General features: G+C 39.5%; 1 protein-coding gene across 3 annotated transcripts in view; it reads left to right on the top strand.

The window, feature by feature from the left end:
- The window catches only part of pnpla2 (patatin-like phospholipase domain containing 2), a 75,003-nt gene that overhangs the window by 46,113 nt on the left and 14,309 nt on the right, over positions 1-14,581 (top strand). For all 3 annotated transcript variants that reach the window (XM_069896966.1, XM_069896985.1, XM_069896976.1), the window contains exons 4-6: positions 6,637-6,846; positions 8,856-8,916; positions 13,541-13,720. In XM_069896966.1, coding sequence (XP_069753067.1) covers positions 6,637-6,846; positions 8,856-8,916; positions 13,541-13,720 — 451 coding nt within the window. The remainder of the gene's footprint in view (positions 1-6,636; positions 6,847-8,855; positions 8,917-13,540; positions 13,721-14,581) is intronic.

Here is a 14,581-nt window from a genome sequence, read left to right as displayed (position 1 = left end):
TGTGCAAACTTTACAAAACAATCGTGGTTGCAATTCACTGCAGTGAAGTTGAAATGCAGCTCACTTCTTTTAAAATGTGTTTAAACTCACAGCATTGAAGGAGTACATTAAAAATATCTGGGTAAATAATTTCAGTTTGGTCAATGTCCTGTGAAATTTACTGAAACAAAATACCCCAAGGCACTGGGCAGGTGTGTTACTAAATGAAGTTATTCACTACCCAAGGTTGAGGCCTCTCAAATGAACAACAACCTTGAGATCGGGAGACACAAGGGGAAACTTTCAGTTATGCCTTGTAGTCTCTTTATCTCATGGGCAACCTTGATTATGGAAAACAGTAACAGATTTAATTGAGTGCCTAATGTAACCATTCATTTGAAGCCTGTCCAGAACCTGTTGTGGTATAGCAGAGCCTGCTTCTTGTTTTTCACTCCCTTATATGGTTGGTTACCTCATTGCTATTGTGGGATGGTGCTTCATTACAATAATAAATTATATATAATTTGTCCATAAAGCACTTTGAAAAGTGGAGTGGCTATGAAACATGTTGCACAAATCCCAACTCTAAGTACAATGATGTTTTATGCATCATAATTGCTGAAAATTAGCTCTTCTTAAAAGTTCAACTTGTTTTCTTAGTTTTTCTTCTTTTTAATTTTACTTTTCTTCATAATCTCCTTCTCAATGTTCCTAATCTTTCTTCTTCTTGTGTATCATGCATCTGCCTGGATTCCAGCAATTTTGATCAGAAAACATGAAAGAGAGTTGTGCCGTGAATTACATCCTTGATGGTTTGTTTTCCCGTTTGTGTCTGGTTAGCACATTTTCCAAATGTATTAACTGAAATCAGAAAATTACCCTGTGCAAAATGGAGAAGTTGAAGTGGCAGTAAGAGGATCGGTTGGGTGCAGCAACTGGAAAAATTGCTGTCTCTGAATTTTGTGCTTTTTGCTTAGTTTAGAACTGGTTTAACTGCATATAATTTAATTTCAAATAGAGACAAATGGAAACATCTGTTTACAGCTTTGTCTATCATGAAAAGATTTGTACCAGTGATTAAAGTACAGCAGTGAGCTAAATGATTGGAAATTCAATATGACATGTTATTTCAGACAAACAAATGGTGAATTTTGCTCTCAGAGTTATTGACAGTTTTAATAACCTAGCCTGTAGTAAATTGATGTTCCTTATTGTGCATGTACAATAAGAGAGAGGCTGTTTTACTTCAATAGCATTTTCACCCTAATCTTCTCATTTGATTAATTTGCTATTGAAGTAACTGAAGCCAAATGGAAAATTAAATACAGGAATTAAAACACTCTGATGCCAAGGTACTAATTGACCAGTTAAGACAGCTCTGCATTTGTATAGGGTCTTTCAAAATTTCACAACTTCGAAAGTGCTTTACGGGCTTTGAAATATTTTTCCAGTAGAACCCTTGATGTAGAAACTCTGGCAGTAAATATGCACACAGCAAATACAGTGTACGGAAATCCAAAAAAGCAGCAGACTTGAAAATCTGAAAGAAAAATACAAACATGCTGGAAACACTCAGGAGGTCAGGCAGCGTCTTTGGAAAGAGAAAGAGAGAGTCACTGTTTCAGATCGAAGATATTTACTTGGTCAGAAAAGTTGTTGAAGAGAAGTTGAGGAAGGGATGGCTCGAATTAAGGGAATATGTCTGATCATATGAGGCCTGAGTTGCTGTGGGGAGCTTTTGAGCAAGTGTAGTATGTAGGAGTCCAGGTGAAACTGAAATCAGCTGGTCATACCTCACCCTAACGAGAATGATTATGATCATTGGAGATTAATCCTCTCCGAGCAAGGACGACAGGAGTTCTTCAAGACAATGTCATGGGTCCAACCATTTTCAGCCACTTCATTCATGAGTTTGCTTCAACCACAAAGTCGGAAAGCATGATTGCAGTAGGCTCAAGAGCAGGTTAGAGGTATGTCGCTCTAGCCCCTTCCACCCCACCCCAAACTCTTCCAAAACCTAAGGTCACATGTCAGGAATGGGAAAGAATTCTCTACATACCTGAACACCATTCAGGACAAAACAGTCTGCTTGATTAGCACAACATTCGCTATCTTCATTCCTTACCTCACTTCAGTGATGCACTTTCTTGTTACAATTTGTACTGAGTTCAAGATACACTGCAGTTGCTCACATACTTGATTCCACATCCCAATCTGGTGACTTCTATCACCAAAAAGGTCAACGGCAGTGGCCACACGGCAATATCACACACCATTCTGAAGTTGAAATGATTCAAGATTCCTGTTTTGTCAAGTACACATAATACACAAAATTGTTTGCCCTGTAAAGACAAATGTATCCTATTTTGTCATTGCCAACAGGTCTGTATCTGTCACTCTGTCACTCCCTCCACAGGAGTATTGTCGGAGATGTGTTAGTATGTGTGTAAATAAGTACCGTATTTCTTAGCATGCGATGCGCGTGGTTGCCTGGAAACCAGAAGCGATGTATGACAGAAGCTGGTTAGCAGTCGGTTGAAGCAGCTCAAAGAAAATAAAGTTGGTTAAGTGTTAAACCCATGTAAAGTGGTTCTTCTGGAAGGGACAAGCATAACAGGAGCATTGTAGGTAGAAGAACCTCAGCAGTTCAAACCGCTAATGTATCACCACATTCTAATAGGCACCATGATGGGAAATAACCATGGAAAATAACCGTTGACCTTTGAATAAGTAAAAACAAAATCTGGTTATTCCCACTGGGCAATTCTTTAACCAAAAGTCAATCTGGTAACGATTGTACCAGTTCCAGGCTGTGTCTCCTTCCTTGGATTTGAAGACCAAAACTATACATGATATTCCAAATGTTGCTTCACCAAAGCCTTTTACAATTGAAAAAGGACTTAATTTCTCCTTGTGCTACTTGAGCAACGGTGGACAGTATATTTATTTATCTGCTGAACCTGCCGACTAACTTACATTTCATTGAGCAGCTAACCATTTTCCCTCTCTGCTAACATTGAGGAGTTTCCCATCATCAAATAAAATTTTATTTCCTTTTGTTCTGAGCAAAATGAGTAACATCAGATTTTCACACATTATATCCTCTTGCAGTCTCTGGACACCGAGTTCCTACTTTTTCTTAAATCGCCAGCAGGCATGGGTACATTACAGTCCTCTCTTTTTCTTCCATGACATTATTGCAATCACAAGTTGAGGAATACGTTCAACAAAATTTGGGGTGGCCCTCGTCAAAGGTCTGATTCCTGACTGAAGGGCCCAATGGCCCACTCCTGCTCCAATTTCATTTTATTGTGTTGTGCAAGGGTTGAAATGTGCTATGTCCAATCTAGCTTTCTTGCTGTAAAGCTTATTTGTTCCATGTTGATGCATTCCCTAAACTGGAAGTATGTCATCTGCAAGGGACAACCTTATGAAATGTCAACATCTCTGGAGGGCGTGCTAATGATCTGCTATTCTGCTACTCACATGATGCAAAATTTAACTGGAGTCCCTTTCAGACTTCCAAGTATTATTTGAAAATATGGGAGGGCTCTATGGGTTTATTGCGTGGATTGGCACGAAGCTGAGGTTTAACTGTAATAGAACCCGAGTACTTTAATCATTAACCTAAGTCCTTGCAGTGATAAAGTTGAAAGAAGGGACACAACTTGTGATCCCTGAGTCATACTTGGGCATACGGCTTTAGTTCAGAGAATTGTGCATACCTCAAAAAGGTCAAAATCAAGTAAACATGACAATTTTCCCGGCTGCAGTGCTCTGACATTTTCTGGTGATGTATGTAAAATTTTCATCTCTTTACTCAAATTATTCAATTCTGTGTAGGCTCAAGAACTAAAGCACTATTTTAGGATTTTGCTATTATAGAGGTTTGGGTGGAGAAGTGTCACCAAGGCAAAGCATCGCTTATTATCACGGTGTGTACAAGAGTCCATCATGACCTTGTGTCAATCGGTCAGCTTGGATGCTGCTGCACAAGTATACTTGCAGTGTCCATGAAATGTCCAGAAGAGAATTCGAAGGTTATTATTCAATTAATTTGTCCATCAGGTTGAAAGGTGCCGGCAGTCTTTTTCAAAAATAGTAGCCTTTTTAACCTCCTGAAGCAGGACCGGTATATCATTTTCTGAAAGAGCAAAGAATTGAGAGCTAGCTGGAGCAGAAACCAGTCATAGAGAGACCTAGAACTGTACAACACAGAAATGGGCCCTCCATAAACTCCCACCCTCCCCCCAACCCCAACATCCATGCCAACCTTTTCTCCCATCTCTACAAATCCCAGTTCCCCTGATAGAACCATGTTCTTCCATGCCCTATCTATTCCAGCGTTTGTCTGAATGTAATTAGTCCTCAGATCATTTTTAAAACACCCTCCTCTCACCCTAAATCTATTGTCATTTTTTATTATTGATATCCATGCCATGAGTAAAGTTTTTAGACAACTGGATCTATGTCTCTCATAGTTTTACATACTTTGCTCCAGAGAAGGGCAACACAGCCTATCCAATATCTCCCCATAACTAAATTCCTCTAACATCCCGATCAATCTCCTAGTTTGAGCAGATTATTGTAATGAATAGCAAGGCAGGCTTGAGGATCCAGATGGCTTGCTCGTGTTCTGATTTTCTTGTGTTCTTTGACAAACATAAAGTTGCCTCCATGATGAACGATCCCACTTTCCAAGTTGCATTTATTTTAAGTGTTTTTGCTGCTCTCCATGTCTCTCAATGGCTGTTAACATGCTGGTGTACAGTTTCGAGGATCATTTTGGCTCATGGCAGCAAACAGATCCATTCAGGGGAAATGAAGATAAGTGTATTGTGATCTATACATCAAAAGAGCTGACATTTAATCTGGCCAAAAGTAAGGTGTTGCACTTTGAGAAGTCAATAGTAAGAGGAACATTTACAAATAATTGCAGGAACTCTCGGAGGATTGATGTGCAAAGGGATCTTGGGATGCAAGTGCATAGTTCCTGGAAAATAGCCAGACAGGTATATAAGGTGGTTAAGAATGCACGTTGTATCTTCATCAGTTGGGGAGTTGAGTATAAAAATGGAGAAGACACATTGCAGCTGTGTAAAGCTTTGGTTAAGCCACATTTGGAGTATTATGAGCAGCTATGGTTGCCACATTACAGGAAGGATCAAGAAGCATCGGAGAAGGTGTGAAAGATGTTTCACCAAAATTTTGCGTGGATTGGAGTGTATTACCTATAAGGACAGGCTGGATTGTTTTGTTTGGAGCATCAGAGGTTATGGGTAGACCTCATAGAAGTTTATAAAAATATGGGAGGTGTAGATAGTGTCTTATTCCCAGGATAGAAAAGTCTAATTCGAGAGGGAGTAGGTTTCAGGTGAGAAGGTTTACGAGGCAATTTTTTTTGCCCATAAAGTGGTGATGCCTGGAACACACTAACAGGGGAAGTGATGGAAGTAGGCACAATAGTGATGTTTAAGAGACATTTTGATATACACGTGAATATTCAGGGAATGGAGAGATAGGGACCATGTACAGGCCGAAGAGATAGAGCACAATTGTCATCATGTTTCTGTGTTGTACCATTCTATGTCCTACAGATGTGATTGCATAAGGTCAATGGGCCAAAATGGCATAATTCTCCATTATAAGGAAACATGAATATCATCAAATCAGTTCTATTTCCAATCAAGAGCATTTAAAGTTTTTCTCTTCCATTTTTTTAGGCATCATGTTCCATGCCACTATACATATCGTTGAGGAAAAATCTCACCTCTCTCTGTATGCAGCCATTACATAAAACCTGTGTCCTTCCTGCAATGGAAACGGCTCTTTACTTACTGTGTCAAAATTCCTAGTTTGATCACTGCTGATAACCTTTTCTACTCCAAGGTTAAAGACCAAACTTCCAAACAGTACATTTCAGGCATGATATTTCCTTCTCATTCATTTTCAACCGTACTGAGATGTTTTGGATACATCTATACCCTCCTTCAAAGTCATAAAGGAATATGGAAATTGCACCTGAGGTGTCAAACATAAATCGATTTCTATTTTCTCCAGTGCTAAGCTGTAATGCCAAAGTGGCTTTATTCCCTTTACGCACATTTTCTTTGCCTCTATGAAGTGTTGAACAAATCAGCGACAATTTTTAAAGTTACTGACCAAGTACAATTTGCACACTGGTAAATGTAAGAACCGCTGCCAACGTGTCTGCCTGTCCCACATCGGACTTGTCAGCCACAAACGATCCTGCAGCTGACGTGGACATTACCCCTCCATAAATCTTCATCCGCGAAGCCAAGCCAAAGAAATGTAGATATTACCACATAAAAAACACATATTTTCCACCGTTCAACAAGATAAAGGATGATCCTATCCCTCAGTTCCAACTCCTCTCCATGAGTGAAAAGGTTCTCCAAAGAATGGATATTCTTGAAGCTGGCATTTAAAAGCAGACGATGGTCAGACATGGTACCGGGAGAAAGCTTGCAGTTTCCTCTGCGCACGAGTACCCACATTTTCATTGATGTGAAGTTGGCTAAAACAATATACGTCTTCATTTATTGCTGTGGATTGAGTCACTGTATTAAGGTAATAGAAAATTATTTTACTGATGTTTATCGTTTAATTCCAACTTTAGCTTTGTTTAATTCACAGAGATATGTTGATGGAGGAATTACAGACAATTTACCTCAGTATGAACTCAAAAACACAATTACAGTGTCTCCCTTTGCTGGAGAGAGTGACATCTGCCCTCGGGATTGTTCCAGCAACATGCACGAGCTGAGAATAACAAACACCAGCATCCAGTTCAGCCTGCAGAACATGTATCGTCTTTCCAAAGCTTTATTTCCTCCTGACCCAGAGGTGAGAGCAAATGGAAGATGGAAATCCCAGACAATGCCTTTGTGTAATGCAATGTGCTTCAAAGCAGTTCGTTTTATGTTCATTCATAATGCCCACCTAAGTGAGCAAGTTTGTTCCAAGCATGTTTTTCATATGTATAAGTTCAAGTTTATTATCAGCTGACTGTACATATACAGCCAGATGAAACAGAGTTTTCCGGTCCATGGCGCCAACAGCTCTGCACACAATACCCAGCGCATAATAATTACATATATATGTTAAGATATAATTTAAATAAAAATACAAATATTTTGGGATGATTACCTCTGTGACAGGATACTTTTCATCACTCTCTCAGCCTGTGGGAAGAAACTATTTCCCAACCTGGCAGTCCTGATTTTGATGCTCCTGTACCTCCTCCTTGATGGTAGTGGGTCAAAGGTGCTATATGCTGGAAGGAAAGAGCCCTCACTAATTCTTTGAACTGCATTTAAATAACACTCCTGGTAGATATCATCAGTAGAGGGAAAGGAGATCCCCAGTGATGACGGCTGTTTTGATGATCCACTAAAAAGACTCCCAGTCTGATGGTTTCCAGCCATACAGGACACTCTCAATTGGTTATCAAGATGGGGGCCCTCCTCAACCTCCTCAGGAAATGCAGGCACTGCCAATGAGGTGGATTCAGGGTAGGTTGTCCTTTATATGCACGCCAAGGATCTTTGTGCTCTCCATTTCAGATGTGTAATGGAAAGTGGTTGACCTTCATCGTCCTGAAGTCCTCAATCATCTCTTTTGTCCAATAAAAAGTTCTTATAAAAAGTTGAGAATAAACAGGGATATCAGCGTGCTAATTTGGGACGATCTTTTCTGTTAAGCTACTTAACTTAGTCATGGTACACCAAGGACAAAAAAAGTTCTCACTCTTAAGCAGACTTTCACAGACAACATGCAAGGAGTCTGTGATGTCTGCTATTTAAATGTCAAATAAGTCAAAAGAATACTCTACCCAACAGAACATAAATGGAACACATCATATAGTTGCAGTGTCTTTTAGCGCATTCAATTAATTTCAAATTAAATTATTGAATGAGATGAGCAAAAAAATAGAAAAGTTACGGTAAGTACACTAGGTTTCTCTGTTTCTGCTATGGCGGAGTCACTGCTCGGTAATTTCTTGAGTTTAGTAGAGTACTGTATTTATGCAATCTTTCAAGGAACTTTTTTTTAATAGTAAATGGAACAAAAGTATTAGCTAAATAAAAGGTTTTCACCATATGCAGGTGATGGTGCTTTGATAATATACCCTTGACTGAGTTACATTAGGTATTTCATTCCTTCTTCATTACATGTAAAGAATAACTCGGGAGATGAACTGGGGATTCCCGTTAGACATTGGAATACCAACAAGAGCATTTGCCTTCAGCTTTTTTTTAAAGGATAAAGCCTCATACTGGGTCTAACATGGTTGTAGTTATGCACTGAGAGGGAACCTCATCTGAAAATTCTCTGGATCAAACTTGAAATAATTTGGGAAAAGATCACCAGATACAAGGAGCAGCAAATTGCTGCTCTTCTTTAGCGTTGTACATATGTCAGGTTTTGTTTCGTTCTTTGTTACAGGAACAATTATCCACAGGCTCATCTCTTGTTTCTAGTTCATCTTCAGACTGTTCCCGAGCAAGATTGATCAAATATGTTGTTGTTTATGAACTTGATATAATCATTGTGTCAGGTTTCCTAAGTGGCAAGTACTGAGGACAACATCTGGAAAAGATTTTCGTTGGTAATAAACTCTGGAGATTTTTGGTCATTGATGTTTTGTAACCCTTGAACTAGCTGCTACCCTGAGAAAGTTTGAGTGGGAAACAGAGGAGTTCAGATGCTTCAGTTAAAATTGTGCCCAACCTACATTGTTCTGATGACTCATTGCTGGAGTTTTGGAACCAATGTTTGAAAACAATCTTTATAATCAATCTGCTTGGTTTTAATATAATCATTGCATTTGATTTATTTGAATGTGTTGGCAGGTGATGCAGGATGTGTGTAAGCAAGGATACAGTGATGCCCTTGATTTCCTCAAGAGGAATGGTGAGCATGGATTGCAGTTCAATAATATTTTCTACGTCTCCATTAAACCCACATTACAGTAGCATTCTGTAAAATTGGATTTAATTTTCACAACACGTGTAAACATTATGTATCCCTTGGCCCAACAGAACAGTAACAAGCCTTCAGTCAATCTGAACCAATGCAAGGTATCAAGTCATTTATAAGGAGACAAAATGGAGCAGAGGGGGGTCTTCTGAGCACTCCAGGTGTTACCTGTTCGAATTATTTTTTTTAAGCAGCTGCTGGTTTGTTAAAGACCAGGTAAATGCTGATATTCTTATATCAGCCAGGTTTTCTTGGTATAGATGTTAAGGAATAGCCACCCACATTCTTGAGACCAAGATTCCACCTTTAAAAAAAAAAAAATCCCAGATGTTTTCATATCGTCATTACAAAGCTGGTTAAAACCATTCCTTTGTGCTTTATGGAGGTCTGAAGGGTTGTGCAATAATTCCTTCCTTCGTGAAATTCCCAGACTAAAATATGGAGAAAGATAGGGAAAAAGGTCAATGGATATCATCTTGATGACCTCTATTGACATAATGTGAACTCAGCTTCTGTTTCTTTTTGCCAATGGGATAAACCAATTTAGTCTTATTCCCAAAGGACATTCACAATGAGCTCCTCACTCAATGCATCAGTGCATATTGGAAGAATTGGGCTTGTGCTGAAAGGGATGGGTGGTGGTGATGGGATGTTAGGTGGTGACTTGAGTACTTTTACTTTCTTAACCTTCTTCCCATTGGATCAACCATGTTGTGACATTGATAATATCTCTATGAGAACTTGTGGCCTGAACAACTTCATATTGGAATTTTGAGAAAGGGGTGATGGCTCATGCCTACTTACAGATATAATCAAATTAGTACTTGTGTGCATATTTTCGTTGACTGAAATGTCTGGGAGCTTGCCTCTGGGTATATTATTTTGCCATCTTGTGGCAATGGTTAGCAATAACTTCCAAGAACTTTTTGATGACTGTTGATTTAATTCCTATTCAGTTGCCCTCAAGATACGTGGTGTAGCACCACATTTTTTATGCATTATTCCATGGAATTGCGTGCAAAACCTGATCCCTGGGCTTGTGTCTTCAATCAGCATGTGCGCAGTCTCATGTTATTTGCAGTTTTCCATTGTCAACAGATGTTAGTGAACAGTAATTGCAGGGCTAGACTGAGAAAGATGATCCTCTCTTGCGTGAACAGAATCCTTATTGAACTGACAACAATGCATCTTCATGACATATGCTTTGCCATGACCATGGAGCCAGTCTTTGTCTCTGCAAAGTACTGCTAATTTAGTTTGGCTCACTTTCAATCAAGATTAAAATATCTTCTGTTGGCATTATCTTAATTATTTCTTTTCTAACAATACAGTACATTGATTCCTGACAAATATTTTAATATTCAAATACATTTGTTCCTTTAAAGCATTATAAATGGTTTGATATTAAAAGATTGTGCATCTTTTATATTAAACATGTTATGTTAAAACTAATTTTAGGTCAATGTCCTTGAGTTACGTGTCCATATTTTTGCAAACCTCAGTTCCTATTTATTCACTCCCCTCCAAACCCTCCATAGCTTTTGGTATATTGATAACTGGGCTTCATGCACTAAATCCCATTTATCATCATCTTTATTCCTTCAATAGTAACAAGTAAAACATTAAAGTCTGTAGACACCGTGGTTGAAGTAAAAACACAATGGTTGTGAAACTCAGCTGGTCAAATAGTGTCCTTTATGTCGCAAAGGAAAAAATGAATAACCGACATTTTGGGCTTGAGCCCTTCATCAAGGTATGGAAAAATGTTGGCAGGCATCCTGGGAGATCGCTTTGCTGAGTACCTTTATGTTGTTCCCACTAGTGACGGGGACTCCCAGTGGCCAACCATTTCAGTTCTGCATCCCACTCCCATAATCATGTCTGTCCATGACCTCGTGCACTATCTCACCAAGGCCCCCCGTAAATTGGAGGAACCAAAACCTGATTTTCCGTCTGGGCACTGGATGCCAATAATGTAGACTTCCCTGGTTTCTTTGAGTCTGCTCCTTTCCCCCTCCCTTCCCTCAGCCCTTGCCCCCCCTTCTCTATATTCACCTTGCTATCTCTCCTCCCCTTGCTTGATGCTGTCCCTGATAGAGTTGGTTGCACACACCAAAGCCACATCGGTGACTATTTAAATAAGCTGTATCAAAGAGTATTAAACATAAAATACACCCAAATGTTTGTGCATAAGTTGGCTCTTTTGTTCATTCAAAATCAGGATGCAGATGATGGCAGATTTCTATGTTGGGCAAGAGAAGACATATCTGTGTGGGCATAAGCCAACCTTGCCTTAGTATCTTTCCTATGATTGCTTCTTGTCCTGATGAATATATTTGAATGATGAGCACTGTTTATACAATGACATTAGTCAGGATTTGTTCCTAATCAACACACACTCAAGAACAGAAAACCCATAAGAAATAGAACCAGGCATGGCCATTCTGCCCTTTTTTCATTGTAAGATCACGGCTAATTTTTTTACCTCTGCACCATTTCTGCACTAACCCCCACATCCCTGGATTCTTGTAATAAATAAAGATCCATCAATCTTGGACATGAAAAATCATCAGTAAATTCCTCTGTCCTCTTGTGTACAGAATTCCAAAGGTTTTTTCTCTTCTCTGGGTAAGGAAATTTCTTCTCATCACTGAGCTGCTCAGCTGATCTTTTATTTTGAGACCAATTTTAATCATCCCAATCAGGGGAAACTTCAACTCTACAGGCACCTGCCAAGCCCCTTCGGAACTTTGTACCATCCAAGGCAATCACCTCTCCTTTTAAACTCTAAAGTGTATGGGTCTTAGGCCACCCCACACCCTCCATTCCAGAACTCAATCTGGTTAACCCTTGCATTACTCTCAGTATTCCCTTACTTAGTGAGACCTGTATTTTAATGAGGTCTCACCAGGACTCTATGCAATTGGATCAAGTCATCACTAGTCTTGTGTTCAAAACCTCTTGTAATAAAGGCCAATGAAACATTTTCCTTCCTAATTGCTTGCTTTACATGCAGATTAATTCTCAAGCATTTGTACCCAAAACACCAGGCCCCTCTCAACACAAAAACACAACAATCTGTCACCTATTAAAAAATACAGTGCAACTCCGATTATCCAAAGTTGTCAGGACCAGCCCTATTTCAGATAAATGATATTTTGGGATAACAGCAGCAACAGAAAATCACCTGTAACAGTGGTTTAAACAACACCGAAAGGTTTTTTAAGCATGAAATAATGTTTAATTCTCACCAAAATGCAACCTAAACAAAATAAAATAATTGCAACACCAAAAACTTGAAATTCTACTGTTACAAGATCAAACCAGCAACCACAAAGAAGGCATATCACACAGGGGGAACAATGAACAATTACTTTATTAACAAAAAAAATTGACCTTTGAACTTTAATTCAAAATCCCCCCTTTTATAACAATGCTCACTAGTTACTTTGGAAATTTCTATAACAGTGTAAAACTAATAAATTCCCCAGCCTAAATATAACATATGTAATTAAAGTCTAAGTTATATTTCCAACTAGCCCACAGAAAAACTTAGACACAAAACACACAAGACTCACAAAACTTCAATCTCAACTGAAGCAAAGATCATAAACAAAATTCAGTTTGTTTGGTAAACTGAAGCCAAAAGATCTTTGAGAGAGAGAGAGAGAGAGCACAAAAATCGAAGTGGTCTTGTGTTGCTCGCAGAGAGAGAGGAACCACTGGCTTGGTCCGGATCCTCCTGGCTGCCTTCGGAATGTTCATCCTTTTTAAAATCCCAACATTCTAAACTGTCCTCCAGACCATGGGCCTTCTTCCACTCCATAGCACCCCCAGTGGTGGTTTATCGTCCAAGTCCAGAATTTTTTTTTCATTTTTCTGCACATGCTCAGTCTGTCTCCCACTCTCTCAGTAGTCTACCTTCACCGTCGCACTCTAAGGCAAACTGTCACTTTTTATCATAAAACCACACAACACATAAGCCAATACAACACAGAACTCTGTAACACTACTCAGAGGTTTTTCTAAAATTCCAAATTTTTTTCAACCTGTGATGTCAGTTCGGCACCAAAACAATTTTCGGATAACTGAGGATTTCTGATTGTTTTGGATATCCTCATTCAGAATTTTTCAGAAGTGAAATGATGTAATTTCGGCTTCAAAATTTTTTAGATAAATGAAGATTTCTGATTTTTCTGAAATCCTCAATTATCCAAAGAAAATTTCAGAGCCGAACAGACATCACTTCCAGGTCCAAAAAATATTTGGATAACTGAGGATTTTAGATAATCAGATTTTTGATATTCGGAATTGTACTGTGCTGTGTTTTCCTATTTAATTTACCTTGCATTTTTCCATTTTATATTCTATCTGTGATGACCTTGCCCATTCATTGAGGCTGGCTGTATCCCCCTGAAGTTTCTCTGAATCCTCCTCACCACCCACACTGCCAGTATGATCTGGAAGCTTGGATGTATTATGCCTAATACTCTGATGCAAATTATTGATACTGAGAGTTTATTTTTAAAAACATTATTATTTGTGCCATATTTTGCAGTTTTGTTAAACAGGCCACAGCTTTTGTGCAGCCCTCCTCAGTCTGCTCCGAACGAGTGTGACACCATCAGCAATGGCGATGATGACGAATCAGCAGAGGGAAATGAAGTGGGAGAAAAAGGTGGTGTCCGTAAAAATAATGACCAGATTCTGGAACACCTGTCACCAAAGCTTCACCAAGGTGAGCATTAAGTCAGTAAGAATTGCAAAGCCAGCTTGAGGGTGTGCAGTTAAGGGTGGCTTGACCAGTTAAGGTCACCTGGGGCCAGACTGGTCAATGGATGTGCATTTCCTGTCAGATATTCTCTACAGCATCTCATTCAGGGTCACTGAGTCCAGTGCTATCTTCTCCCAATGCATTATGTAGTCAGCAAGGATACGCAGGGTAATAATCAGGCAGAAAAGCTGAGTATTCACATTTTCTGCCTTATCTCAAGATTGATAACAGCTACTGTGATGGGAGAATTGGTTTGATGGGTTCAGAGAGTGACAAGTCCTAGTTAATAGAAAACAATGATTTTTATTTACACATGGGGGAATTTGCAACAGGAAACACACACAGGCAAAGCAATGACGCACAAATCGTACATTATTGATATTCGCTACTCTCAGCTAGTAATCATGGCCAAACACAGCAATCACTGCTAATTGCAGTTCCCATGGCTAAACGCAAGGATGAAACAAACAGTACCTGGCACCTCTTGCTAGCTAGCAGGCACAGTATACCTAGTAACTAAAAGGTACAAACCTGGTTACACCCTACAATGGGTGAAACACTGCAGTCTCCCCCAGGCGCATGCCACAAATAGCCCCCACCCTGTTCCGACATACACCTCATATCTGGTTCTCCAGTGTTGCCCATGGCTACAAACTGAATTAGACCCTCATAGTCAGTCTGCCAGTGTCCCCGTGGTGCTCAACCTGGAGTGGAGCTCGGGGATAGTCTCAAACAAACAACGAGGATGATCTGCTCCATGTGGTGGGCTTTATGCTGTAGCCGGGTAGAGGGGCCAGACCAGGTACACTCATGTGACCTGTGAGG

Source organism: Narcine bancroftii, chromosome 1 (assembly GCF_036971445.1).
Source record: "Narcine bancroftii isolate sNarBan1 chromosome 1, sNarBan1.hap1, whole genome shotgun sequence".
Classification (NCBI taxonomy): Eukaryota; Metazoa; Chordata; class Chondrichthyes; order Torpediniformes; family Narcinidae; genus Narcine; species Narcine bancroftii.
Note: the sequence above shows the minus strand (reverse complement) of the source record. Positions and strands in the feature narration are given on the sequence as shown.